Below are 13,702 nucleotides of genomic sequence, written 5' to 3' on the forward strand. Positions count from 1 at the left end.
CAGAGTCTTGCTCTGTTGCCAGGCTGGAGTGCAATGGCGCAATCTTGGCTGTCTGCAACCTCCACCTCCTGGGTTCAAGTGATTCTCATGCCTCAGCCTCCCGAGAAACTGGGATTAGAGGCATGCCCCACCACACCCAGCTAATTTTTAAATATTTTTAGTAGAGACGGGGTGCGAGACAGGCTGCTCTTGAACTTCTGACCTCGTGATCCACCTGCCTTGGCCTCCCAAAGTGCTCGGATTACAGGCTTGAGCCACCACACCCAGCCAAGATGGGGTCTTACCATGTTTCCCAGGCTGGTCTTGAACTCCTGAGCTCAAGCTATTCACCCGCCTCAGCCTCCTGAATTGCTGGGATTACAGGCGTGAGCCACTGTGTGCAGCAAAATGTTTCTTTACTTTCTGGAAGTAGGGACTTCTTTCCCCATTGTTCGTAATGATTCCCTCCCTAAGCGTGTTCCACACGGACAGTGGTGGGGGAGAGATCCTTGCTGTTATGAGCAGTTGGCAGGTGCCAGCCATCCCCTCAGCTGGGCAGCACTTCTGTTTTGGGAGGGCCATGACAGAGTAGGACGGCACGTGCGCGCCGTCTCCTCCGTATTAGTGTTGTGATCCTGGAAGTGTGGCGCGGCCGTCTCCTCCGTGTTAGCGTTGTGATCCTGGAAGTGTGGCGCGGCCGTCTCCTCCGTGTTAGTGTTGTGATCCTGAAAGTGTGGCGCCAGCTCTCGTGTGGGCTGATCGGATGATTGCGCTGGAACGGTGGCCAGGAAGGTGGGATGGCCAGAGTTGAAATTGCAATGGAGATGAGATGGGGGCTGGAGGGAGGGTGGGCGTCGTCGCCTGGCAGCTCCGGCTTCCACATCTCGCCCTGCCTGGGGTCTCCACATAGCTGTCTCGTGGGCATCACGTGTGGCATCCCCACGTGGACTCCTCTGCCTCCTGGCCCGGCCAAGTGTCCCTTCTGGGAAGTGGCCCCGTCGCTGTTGAGGGAGCGCCTCATGCCTCCCTCCTGGCATCACTGCCATCTCCTTCCCTCCCCACCCATAAAGATGTGGCCAGGATGCCAGTCAGACTTGCCAGCGTGGCCTGAAGAGGAGGCGGAAAGGCTTGGCCAGTACTGGTCCTGCCCCCAGCACCTCTCCCACTTGGCTGCTCTGCTTCCGACCACATTGTCTTTGCATTTCTTGAGTTCCCTTGGCTCCCTTCTGCCCTGGGCCCTGGATCTCCAGCTTCCCTGGGCAGCAGCACTTTCCTACCAGGTTTTTAGCCCCCTCGTTGAGCTCTCTGGCTTCCCGTCTTCTCTCTAACCAGGCCATGCCCTCCTCCCATTTCCTTCGTGACATTTCTTTGCACTTTGGAAGTCCCCAGCTGTTTGCCATTTCTTTCCAGAGTGTCAGCTGTGGGAGGGAAGAGCCTTGTCTGTTCTCTGAGTGGCAGTGCCAGTCTCAATCATGGAGGCAGAGCTGGGGGCCTGGTCTGTGAACTGCTGGTGAAGAAATAAGGAGGGTTCGGGCTAATTAGCCAGGCATGGTGGCGGACGCTTGTAGCCCCAGCTACTTGGGAGGCTAGGCAGGAGAATTGCTTGAACCCAGGAGGCGGAGGTTGCAGTGAGTCGAGATCGTGTCACTGCACTCCAGCCTGGGTGACAACACAAGACTCCATCTCAAAAAAAAAAAGGAGGACTTGGGTCTTCCTTTTTTTAGTTTGGAAGCTCTGTGTGCTCAGGGTGCCCTCTCCTGAGGCCAGGCTGCAAGAGGGGTGGGGAGTGTGAGCACTCCCTGGAACATGAGGCCGAGTCCAGCTGGGAAGACTTTCATGGGGTTACACCAGTGGCTGGCTGTGGAAACAGACCTGTGCACATGACCCAGGCAGGTGCGGGGGAGGGAGGTCCAAGGGGCTTGGGGCCAAGCCTTGCACGTGGGCACGATGTCCTGAGGTTAAGGGATGCAGAGTTGGGTCCAGGGAGGAGGGAGGGGCGGAGAAGTGGGCAGGGGCTCCCTGGCGGTAATGGGGACGGGTAACACTGAGGGGGATGGTTGGGGGCAGGTGGGAGGGGATGGGCAGTAGGCCTGGGTGCAACCTGAGAGGTTGTGGTGGGGAAGCAGCTGCTGAGGGCCCTGGTCAGGGCAGTGACTTGGTTTCTAGGGTTGGAGAGAGGAGGAACTAGCTGGAGGAGGACAGGACTCAGTACAGAGCTGGTGTCTTGCTGTAAGGCGCGTGAGGTGGGAGGGTGTAAGGAGGGGTGTGTGTGGGGTGGGCTGGTGAGGCGTGGGCGAGGTCTCCGTGCTGAGGCCTCGGTTGAGCTGCAGCTTGTGTTTTTATTTCCTTTTGGCAGATTTATCACACGTCCTGATGTCAAGCAGAGCAAGATGGCTGAGTTCCTGGACTGGAGCCTGTGCAACCTGGCCAATTCCTCCTTCCAGACCCTCCAGGGGGTCATCACCATGGACGGGATGCTGCAGGCCCTGGTAAGTGCTGCCCTCAGGGGCCGTGGAGATAGCAGGGAAATGACACCTTACGTGGGGACCACAGACTGATGTTACCTGTGGTTCCATCTTGATGTCATTGGAACCCCGTGGGATTGATTTAAGTGCGCCAGGGTCTTAAGGCGCAGTTTCCTTTTCCCACTGCTGTGGGTCCTGCCTCAGGGGCCAGGCTGGTTTCTGCGTTGGTGCTGGTGGATGGGCCTGGAGCCCCACCCATCGCCAGCAGAGGGCAGTGGTGCCACGCAGCCGGGGCTCCCCGGGGTTGGCTTCTCCGCACCTGGTCTCCTGCTTAGTTCCTGTGTAAAGTGCAGAGATTGAATGAGCTCTAATAAAACATGGTGGGTGAGTTGAAACTTGATGCTGTTCCTTTGCACTGGGCTTGGGTTGGATGTTTCTGACTGCTTTGTTTGGACACAGACCCTGGCCTCTGTCTGCAGGTGTCTGGTTGGTGCCCTGGCTGCAGTCCTTTGCCAACCCTTTCCCTCCCTTTTGCTCTGGCTGTCTCTTGTGTTACCTTTTCTTGTGCTAACGAGGAGGAAAGATCGAGTCTCAGAAGAGGGTGAAGCCTCTTTTGGGTCAGCCTTCTGGAGGCTGCAGCTCCCAGGTCAGCCTTCTGGAGGGGGAGCCAGCAGCCTGCTGTGGCCGTTGGCGCGATGGGTTCAGCACCTTCCTCTCTCTTTCATTACGGCAGGTGAGGCTTTGAGAGCGCTGTCTCATCCTTGTCTCGCGCTGTGGAGCCTGTGGCCCCTCTGAGGAGCAGGGCACTTTGTTCTTCTTATTTAAAATAGATTTTTTGTAGAGACAGGGTCTTGCTATGTAGGCCAGGGTTGTCTTGAACTCCTGGCCTCAAGTGATCCTCCTGCCTTGAGATCCTCCTGCTTTTGTGATTCTCCCAAAGTGCTGGGATTACAGGCCGGAGCCTCCACGCCTAGAAGGACACTTTGGAGTGCATTTTAGGGCAGATGACGAGTGCCGCCTCATGGTGGTGTCCTCCTGTCCGTGGCGGCGGCATCCTGTCCGTCATGGCGGCATCCTGTCCGCGGCGGCGTCCTCCTGTCCGCGGCATCGTCCTGGCCGTGGCAGGTTCTGCTGGGGAGCGGGAGGCTGTCAGCTGGGTGGAGGATGGGGGCCATGGGAGTGATAACCTGGGGTGGGGGCGTACGTTTCTTGAGGGGGAATTGGGAAGTATCCTCAATGTCTGCTGCTTCCCTGTCATGCTGCCATGGTCTTCAGGAGGGCAGCCCTTCAGATGAAGAGAAGGTTTCAGACGTGTAAGAGAAAACTGCAAACGTGTTTCCCGGAGCCTGTGCTCTGCCCAGGTGATGTCTTTTTTCTTCAGGCCTCCCGTCAACCTCCACATAAATGTGACAGATTCAGCAGTTTTCAAAAGTTAAGATATAATTCACATACCACAAGTAATTCATCCTTCTAAAGGAAATAATTCTGTAGTTCTTAGTATATTCACAAAGCTGTGCACTTCAGGACACTGTCATCACCCTGGAAGAAACCGTGATCACACCAAGCAGTCCCTCCCTCACGCTCCCCAGCCCCTGCAGCCGCGGATCCATGTTCTGTCCCTGTGGACTTGCTGGTTGTGGACATCTTTCCTCACCAGAGTTGTACACTGCACGGCCTTCTGCGTCTGGCCTTCACTGAGCCCGACGTGTCCAAGGTTCATCCGTGTTGAGGTGCTGTCAGTGCATCGTTCCCTTTATGGCTTAATCGTGTGCCAGTGTATGGGTATTTTCTGCTGTTACAAATTATACTGTTAACAACTTTGATGTGCAAGTTTTTGTTTAAACTTAATGCTTTCAGGCTGGGTGTGGTGGCTCACACCTGTAATCCCAGCACTTTGGGAGGCTGAGGGAGGCAGATTACTTGAGGTCAGGAGTTCGAGACCAGCCTGGCCAACATGGTGAAACCCCATCTCTACTAAAAATACAAAAAATAGCCAGGCATGGTGGTGCGGGCCTGTAATCCCAGCTACTCTGGAGGCTGATGCAGGAGAATTGCTTGAACCTGGGAGGCAGAGATTGAGTGAGCCGAGATCATGCCACCAGCCTGGGCGACACAGCAAGACTCTGCCAGGAGAAAAAACAAAACAAACACAACTTAATGCTTTCAGTACCCTTGGGTACATAACACTAGTTTTTAATAAAATTTTAAACAAAATTTGGAATGTTTCCATCTTTCTGAAGTCTTTTTTTTTTTTTTTTTTTTGAGGCGGAGTCTCGCTCCATCCCCCAGACCGGAGTGCAGTGGCCGGATCTCAGCTCACTGCAAGCTCTGCCTCCCTGGTTTGCGCCATTCTCCTGCCTCAGCCTCCCGAGTAGCTGGGACTACAGGCACCCGCTACCGCGCCCGGCTAGTTTTTTGTATTTTTTAGTAGAGACGGGGTTTCACCATGTTAGCCAGGATGGTCTCGATCTCCTGACCTCGTGATCCACCCGTCTTGGCCTCCCAAAGTGCTGGGATTACAGGCTTGAGCCACCGCGCCCGGCCCTGAAGTCTTTTTAAAAAGATTTTTCTGGTGGCATACCTGCCGTACTGATGAAATAGAGGACCTGCTCGTGCCAGGCATTTTTGGGCGTTGCAGGTACAGATGTGCCATCTGCGTCCCCAGGTGCCCCTCGTTCTGGCCACGCTGGGGCAGCGTCCTCAACGTCTAAAGAGGATTCATTGCTGTTGTGGAGGTCAGGGCAGGCTGAGGCTGGCCTTGGAGGTTATGGGGGTGGAGGGGTAGGGCAGGGAGGTTGCAGGTCTCAGATGTGCCCATGTTGGTCCATGGATCCTCAGGGAATGTGCATTTATGTTTTAGGCAGTTCTGGTAAAGGTGGTGGATACACATGGTTAATTTGAAAGTTTAGGTGCAGTTGGATTCTTCATTTTTTTGCCTTGAGTCCCACTGAGGAAACGGGAAGAAGGGGAAGATGGCAGTGGCCATCGTGGGGTTCCTGGGATTCCAGTAGCTTCACCTTCATGTTGTGATGCTGGGTGCACGGACAGCCTCCCACGTGACCAAGGACGTGCTCTCAGGGCCCTAAGACCCCAGAAGAACGGGCTGCCACCACCAAGAAGTATGACATGCGTGTGGAAGACCATGAGCCTTACCTGGCTGGTAGCATGGGGTGTGGCAACTGCCGCAGCTGTCTGACCCATCGCAGCGGGAGGGGGTCCATGCTGTGACTGGACCGCTGGACCCGACCCATTGCAGCGGGAGGGGGTCCATGCTGTGACTGGGACCGCTGGACCCGACCCATCGCAGCGGGAGGGGTCCATGCTGTGGCTGGGACCACCTGGCCTGAGGTTGGACCGGCGAACTGACAATGTTGGCACTTACATGTGTGTCAGGATCCATGTGGATATGTCCCCCGCACCTGTTTCTTGGAATGTCGTGTAACAGCTCTTCAGCTTCAGCCTTGCTGATCACGTTCTGGGTGGGGAAGAAGTACCCAGCCTACCAGCCCGTGGGGCCAAAGCCGTATCTTTACAATAATCTGCACCTGAACCACGTGGCAACCCCACCGAAGAACCTGCGGCTCACAAGATCTGAGGAGGCCTCCTGGGCGTCTCTGTGCTCTGACTAGGATCTCCTCATCCCTAGAAATTTAGCCTTCATGGAATCCCTAATAACACTCGGTGCTGTGGGGAAAACGTCTCAGGTCAGGAGAGCACATGGGAGGTCTAACAGGATGTGACCAGCGCCGGTTGTCTCCAGTGGCTCTGCAGGGTAGGCTGTTAGCCCCGCCCCGAGCGTGGGTGCTGCTTTGGGAGGGTAGGCACATTTGATCTCTGTCCAGTCAGTGTCTGAGACCACCTTTGCCCAGTCAAGAATCTGCACTCTTGACGGGCTTCTAGGGGTCTCCTGCAGCTCTCGTCAGCCTGGCCTGGAGCCTCCCCTTCTCTCCCCTCCCCACCCCATGTTGTTGGGTCAGCAGGATACCCAGCTCTGGCTGCCCAGGGACTTGTAGGCAGGTGAGGCACACCGGCTCCTGGCCAGGCTGGCTGTGGGAGAGGCAGCCTCCTGGTGAGGGCTGTGGGCCACTGCGTTCAGGCTGCCTGGGAGGGCTCCATGGTGCATCCTGGCGGTGTTCCCCGGGCACAGGGCTCCGAGTCCTTCTCGGCTTGGGAAGGTCATGTGGCCACGTGTGTCTAGTTCTGCAGTTTCTTTGTCTGCGGGTTTGGTGCTTTACTTTTTTTTTTTTTTTTTGATGATCTTGTTGGTTTTCTCTAGATTGTTCCCAAGTTTTCTGTTCTTCCATCCCAAGGTGGGAGGTGCGCGGTGCACAGCCTGGATTTGGAATACCCAGAGGGTGGGGGGGGGGCGGGCCAGCTCCCTGCCCCATTCCCCTGCTAGCTGCTGGGACAGGTGGGGATTCCTGTAGCAAAATCAAACCAGTCAGGAGTGGGGAAGGGCTTTTTATTTTGACATCTCCAAGTTCCACGCTGAGGTGGAGAGAAGTTCGTTTTGCCCCTTCCTCCCAAGGTGTAAAAAGGTTTTCTCAAAGGCTTAGGAAGCCGAGCCTTATGTCACCCCCCAGCATGTGCTGACAGAGAGTGAGGCGTGCTGTCCCTGCTGTTTGGTGCAGAGCACCCAGGCAGTTTGGCAACAGCACCTCACAGCTATTCAGCTTTGCCCTCAGCGAGAGTGAGTAATTGTCTGACGCAGCCGGCTGAAATCCCTGGGAAGGGACTGAATGAAACTGCCGTGGAGCAACGCCTGGCGGGGCTGGGCTTCTGGCAGCTCCTGGGGCCAGCATGTCCCTTCCAGAGCGTCTGAAGCCCTGGGCGGCTGCTGGAGAATCTCGAGTCTTTCCAGAGCCATGCGTGTTGTTTCCTTCTCTCTCTTTGAAGGGTCCGTTTGGTCTGATCCAGGTTGCCCCAGCAGGAGGAAGTCGTGCTGGGTGCTGAGCGGGCGGGAGGTTTCACCATGGGCTTGGCAGAGCTGCAGGCAGAGGCCGGGTGCCCGCCGTGCATGATGAAACTTGCAGGTGAATTCTGCTTAGGGTTTCATCTGTTTCCTTTGATGCACTTGGCCTCATTGTCATCCACCTGTTCATTACTGTGGGCGAAACAGGTGAACTCTCAACAAGTACCATCGAAACCAGGATCTGATCTTCATTTCCCTCGAAGCATAGTTCCCTTGCAGTGAGGGTTTTTAACTCCTGTGGGAGGGAAGCTAGTGTTTGGCAAAGTAATTTCCTTGGAAGGCCCCTGCACTCCAGCTTTAAAAACACCCTTTGGTTTAGTCCCACTTTAAGCATTAAGATTAATGCAAATTGAGGAAATTCAAGGAAGGAGAAAAACACATTAAAAATGGAAAATGGGCTGGGTGCAGTGGCTTATGCCTGTAATCCCAGCACTTTGGGAGGCCAAGGCAGGTGGATCACTCGAGGCCAGGAGTTTGATACCAGCCTGGCCAACGTGGTAAAACCCTGTCTCTACTAAAAATATATTATTTGGGCGTGGTGGTGCACACCTGTAATCCCAGCTACTTGGGAGGCTGGGAGAATCGCTTGAACCCGGGAGGCAGAGGTTGCAGTGAGCCAAGATTGCTCCATTGCCCTCCAGCCTGGGCGACAGAGCAAGACTCCATCTAAAAAAAAATTGACGAAAAGGAAAATGGCTGTCATTTGCAGGTGTGACTCTGCTTGCTGATTGATAGTTGTGCTCTCTTGGTTGTGCACTCTGATTGGAAGACTGTTGACTGTATGGCGTGGGTTTCTCTCTGTGTGTTCTCACAATGGCTGGGAGGCGGCGGCAGGGCAGGGGACTCGGACTGCAAGACGGGGCTGTTGACAATGGAAGTGGTAATAGGATGCTCTTCCCCTTATCGGCTGTTAGGCTCAAGTGTCCCCTTTGCAGTGCGGTTTCTTTTTATTTTTATCATTGACAAAAGCACAACTGTTGTTAAAGGATAAAATAGTCACAAACAACAGCATTAAAAACCAAGAAAGCCAGAGAACACTGGCACCATCAGCCTCACCCCAGCTCCTGCCAGGCACTTGCGAAGAGAGGCGCTGAAGCCACTCTGCTTTTTTATAGTTAATAAAAGCAGTCAGGTCCCCAAGTAGGAGTGGTTGTGGCCCAGAGTGCGTGGGCCGGGACCAGGGCTCGAGCCGCCGTGAGCTCTGCTGAGGCCCCTTGCTGACTCCGGCTCTCCTGTGACCCGAGGCAAGGGTGAGCACCAATGCCCGCCCCACCTGGGAGGGAAGCAGCAGACCTCTCACCGCGGAGGTTGAGGTGAGGCTAATTAGCACAGTCACAGTCTTTGAAGGTGAAAGAAGACAGCTGATTATCCAAAACATTTCTCATTTAGGCTGTGATTTCTTTTCAGATTTGGAGAACAGCACCCTACCGTTCCATTCAGGCCAGAGGAAGATGACCACATGGTCCTTTTTAGTTGTAGTGCTCTCTTGGGGCAAGAGTTTCGATGGAGGAAATAGGGCAGGAGCCGTCTGAATGTGGGTACTTTCCAGAGATCTTGCTCCTGTAGCGTTCGGGTGAAACGAGGTGCCTCAGGCCACACGGGTTCAGTTTCCTCGTGGCGTTAAGTAAAGACCTGGAGCAGCCAGCTCTGACTCTTGTTTTCCCATCGCTCAGCATTTTATGTGGGGCGGGCACAGTGGTGTGAGTCTTACAGAAACCTGCGTGGTAAGCCGCACGCCTTTGTTCCTGTCAGCCCTGGCCCGTCCCTGCCGAGGTGGCGCGACCTGCTCTCACAGGCAGCCTGGCGCGGGGTCATGTGCTAGACGGGGAGGGGGCTGGGTGGGTCACCAGCCTCACCCCCCTCAGTTCTTAGATGAGGAACAGACAGGCAGAGAGCTGGATGGTGTGCCAGGCTGGGCTGATGCTGAGTGGGCTAGAGCTGGGTCTCAGTGGCCCATGCCCCAGTCATCCTGGCCTGTGGCCTCTGTGCAGGATGAGGTGCCCCTGCCCCTCACCTGCCCCGCCCTCACCCATGCCCCAGTCTTCCTGGCCTGTGGCCTCTGTGCAGGATGAGGTGCCCCTGCCCCTCACCTGCCCCGCCCTCACCCTGCTCACAGGCCCATGATGCCTGACTGCCCACGCAGTCACCTTAGAGGCACCTTCCCTCTAAGGCAGACGTCCCTCAGGCTTTGGCCCTGGCTATTGATATCTCAGCTCTGATTCACCCTTGACCTTTATCTCCTGATTTCTGTCCTTGGCTCTCGAGCCCTCCTCCTGTGGACCTGTTGGGTACACGTGTGACGCTTCAGAACCCGCAAGCCCCAAGTCACACTCTCTGGACCGTCACTTTCCGCTCCCGGCCTGTTTACTCGGGAGCCCAGCAACAAACAGGAGCTTCTGTGCTGCTGTCCTTGCATGCGGCCCAGGAACCGGGCTCGTCCCTGGGACACCGTGTTCCTCCCACTGTCCGCTCACGCCCGTCTGTGTAGATGTGGCTCTAACATGTCTCCTTTCCTGGTTCATTGCTCATCTGTTCTCGCGTGGCTGTGCCACCACCCTGTCCTGGGGGTCCTCGTCCCAGCACGTGGCTCTGTGCTTTATGTCATCCTGAGTCTGCCCCGCTCTGCCGCCTGGTCCAGATGGGAGCCATTTCCCTCTGTGAAATGTTCCCTCTGGAGGCGCTGGGCTCCCCGACTACCCTCCTGCCTCTCCTGTGGCCGTCGGCTGCAGTAAAGGTGCTGGTGGAGGCTGTGAGCCTTCTCTTCATAGAGTGCCAGGCTCCGTCCCATGCTGCCTCTGTGCCCTTGATTCTGGCAGCACACCTGCTGTCCTGTGGCCTGGGTAAAGGGTGGCCTCGGAAGCCTGTGGCCTGGGTAAAGGGTGGCCTCATCTCGGCCTCAAAAACAGTAGGGCTCAGGCTGTGGCCCACGCCTGGGGCTCCCCATCCCCGCCGTGTGTCCTGGTGTCTTTGCTTGGCTTGCCGGCCTCCGTGGGCTCCCCAGGCGGCAGGCGGCCCTCAGCCATGCTCTCCGTCCTCACGCTTTGTTTATGCCCTGGCAGAGCTGCTCAGGTGGCCAGCCCATGGGACCCCTGTGCACCCTGCTGCCCCCAGCATATGTCAGCAGCGCCATCCGGGAGATGTGGCATCAGCACACCCTTGTCCTTGTCTCTGCCCGTTCTTCCTTCCTTGCCTTTATGTGTCTCCTTTTTTCTCTTCCACACGGGGTCCACAGGGATAGCCACATCCCCTGGCCTCTTGGTTGGTGGAGCTTCCTCCTCCTGCTGGGCTCAGAGCTGTGCCACCCCCACCTGCACTGCAGAGAAGCTCAGGTCCCTCTCTGACTTGAGACACTGGAGCCTTAGCCCCCCGCTGCCCAGGCCAGTGCCCCTTCAGGTCCCTGCAAAGCCACTGCTCTTCGTGGTCTCTCCCGCTGCCACTGAGCCCGTGGGCTGCTTGGTGGCTTGGGAGCTACATACAATTGTATTTTGTCTGGTTTGTTTTCAGGCTTTCTGTGGTGGAAACTGTGTCTCTTGCATCTTTTTTTTTTTTTTTTTTTTGAGATGGAGTCTCGCTCTGTCCCTCAGGCTGGAGTGCAGTGGTGCCATCCCGGCAAGCTCCGCCTCCCGGGTTCACGTCATTCTCCTGCCTCATTCTCCCAAATAGCTGGGACTACAGGGCCCGCCACCAGGCCCGGCTAATTTTTTTGTATTTTAGTAGAGATGGGGTTTCACCGTGTTAGCCAGAATAATCTTGATCTCCTGACCTCGTGATCCGCCCTCCTCGGCCTCCCAAAGTGCTGGGATTACAGGCGTGAGCCACTGTGCCCGGCCATCTCTTGCATCTTTTATGTATCAGTACGTTGGGCAAATGGGAGATGCATGATGGATGTTTTTTGGGTAATTGAGAAATCGTTAATTTTATGTAAAAGCATAAATGATAACAGAACTACATTTGGGAGGGACTAGACTTCTAAAATTGGTTCTGTCTGTAAGGCTTAATCTTCCCTTTCCCTTTTCTTCATCTTTCCTGTTCACAGGTTTTCTTTTGATGTTGTGGAGATGGCTGTGTGTGACTGCATTTTTGCTGCTGTTAGAAGTTGATTCCTTTTTTTCTTTATGAGACAGAGTCTCTGTCACCTGGGCTGGCGTGCAGTGGCACGATCTTGGCTCACTGCAACCTCTGCCTCCTGAGTACAAGCAATTCTCGTGCCTCAGCCTCCTGAATAGCTGGGATTTGTACAGGTGTGTGCCATTGTGCCTGGCTACTTTTATATTTTTAGTGGAGATGGGGTTTCACTATGTTGGCCAGGCTGGTCTCGGACTCCTGACCTCTGGCGACCCACCCACTTTGGGCTCCCAAACTGCTAAAATTACAGGTGTGAGCCACTGTGCTAGGCCCTAGAAATTTATTCTAATCCTTTTAGGTCTTGTAGGTTTCCTGTGTTTGAAATTCTTAAATTAATAGGGAATTTTTTTTTTTTCTTTTTTGAAACAGAGTCTTGCTTTGTCACCCCGGCTGGAGTGCAGTGGCACAATCTTGGCTCACTGCAACCTCCGCCTCTGGGGTTCAAGCGATTTTCCTGCCTCAGCCTTCCAAGTAGCTGGGATCACAGGTGCCACCACCACACCCAGCTTATTGTATTTTTAGTAGAGACAGGGTTTTGCCATGTTGGTCAGGCTGGTCTCAAACTCCTGACTTCAAATGATCCGCCTGCCTCACCCTCCCAAAGTGCTGGGATTACAAGCGTGAGCCACTGTGCCTGGCCATGGATCATTAACCTCTTTTCTAGCATCTTACGTCTGTTTGGTGGTTCACGATTAATAAAGGGCTTTTGCGAGCTTTTGTTTGGCCTTGGGAGGTGCGTGGGCTCCCTGCTCCTCTCTTCTGTGGGAACTGTTGCCTTTGGGTGAGGGGCGCACCCCAGAGGTGGTCACACACACCTGAACGTGAGCACAGTCATTGGACCCTGTCATGCAGAGCTGGGCTGTGCAGAATGAGCTCAGAATAGCAATCAGAAGGCTCGGTGATGGGGGATTGTTTAAGCTGGAATACTGTAATGCTGCTGGCTGTTTATGGCTGTGAGGTCACTACGTGGGCTGCTGAGAACATTTTAAAACGCTGAGTGAGTCATGAAATAGTCATGTGTCCCCTAACAGTGGGGGTTAGTCCTGAGAACTGTGTCGTTGGGCAGTGTCATTGTGTAAACACCGTAGTGTGCACTTAAAATAGATGGTGTGGCCTGCTGCACTCCCAGCTCGGTGGTGTGGCCTGCTGCACTCCCAGCTCGGTGGTGTGGCCTGCTGCACTCCCAGGCCGTGTGGTGTGGCCCCGCTGCTCCCAGGCTGCAAACTCATACAGCACCTGACTGTGCTGAATACTGCAGGGAACTGTAACACAGTGGTGTTGGCACATCTAAGCATAGAAAAGGTACAGTAAAAATACACTATCAGCTGGGCACGGTGGCTCACGCCTGCAATCCCAGCACTTTGGGAGGCCAAGGTGGGTGAATCACGAGGTCAAGAGATCGAGACCATCCTAGCCAACATGGGGGAACCCCATCTCTACTAAAAATACAAAAATTAGCTGGGTGTGGTGGCGTGCGCCTGTAGTCCCAGTGACTTGGGAAGCCAAGGCAGGAGAATTGCTTGAACCTGGGAGGCGGAAGTTGCAGTGAGCCAAGATTGTGTCACTGCACTCCAGCCTAGGCGACAGAGTGAGACTTCGTCTCCAAAAAAAAAAAAAATTATATATATACACACACATGTATATCTACCCATATATATACGTGTAAATACACACACACACATACATATGTAAAATCATTTTATGGGCCCACTATCGTTATGTGGTTCCTCATTGACCAGAATGTTCTACGATGTAGAACTATAGTGCGATACACTGTCATGAACAGATTGATAAATGAGGTGAAGGATGATGCCTGTGAATGACAGACGTAGGAAACCACAATCATCTTGTTTTCCAAGCTTGCTTTGAGGGCTGTGTTGCCTTGGTTTATAGATGAGGACGTGGACTGAGGTCAGGAGCTGCCAGGTTGGTGCTGGGGTGTGGAGCTGCGCCTTGTGTGGTCCTCACCTGCGAGCCAAGGCGATTAGTGTTTACCTTACCATCCAAGGTTAGGTGAAAAATAACACCTTGTTCTTTTTTTTTGAGACGGAGTCTCGCTCTGTCACCCAGGCTGGAGTGCTGTGGCCGGATCTCAGCTCACTGCAAGCTCCGCCTCCCGGGTTCACGCCATTCTCCTGCCTCAGCCTCCCGGGTAGCTGGG

General features: G+C 54.7%; 1 protein-coding gene across 1 annotated transcript in view; it reads left to right on the top strand.

Moving 5' to 3' along the window:
* Window positions 1-13,702, top strand: part of TBCD (tubulin folding cofactor D) — a 174,465-nt gene that overhangs the window by 18,447 nt on the left and 142,316 nt on the right. Inside the window, exon 6 of the mRNA XM_011929067.1 lies at window positions 2,336-2,468. Coding sequence (XP_011784457.1) covers window positions 2,336-2,468 — 133 coding nt within the window. The remainder of the gene's footprint in view (window positions 1-2,335; window positions 2,469-13,702) is intronic.

Source organism: Colobus angolensis, unplaced genomic scaffold (assembly GCF_000951035.1).
Source record: "Colobus angolensis palliatus isolate OR3802 unplaced genomic scaffold, Cang.pa_1.0 Scaffold1, whole genome shotgun sequence".
In the NCBI taxonomy this organism is placed as follows: domain Eukaryota; kingdom Metazoa; phylum Chordata; class Mammalia; order Primates; family Cercopithecidae; genus Colobus; species Colobus angolensis.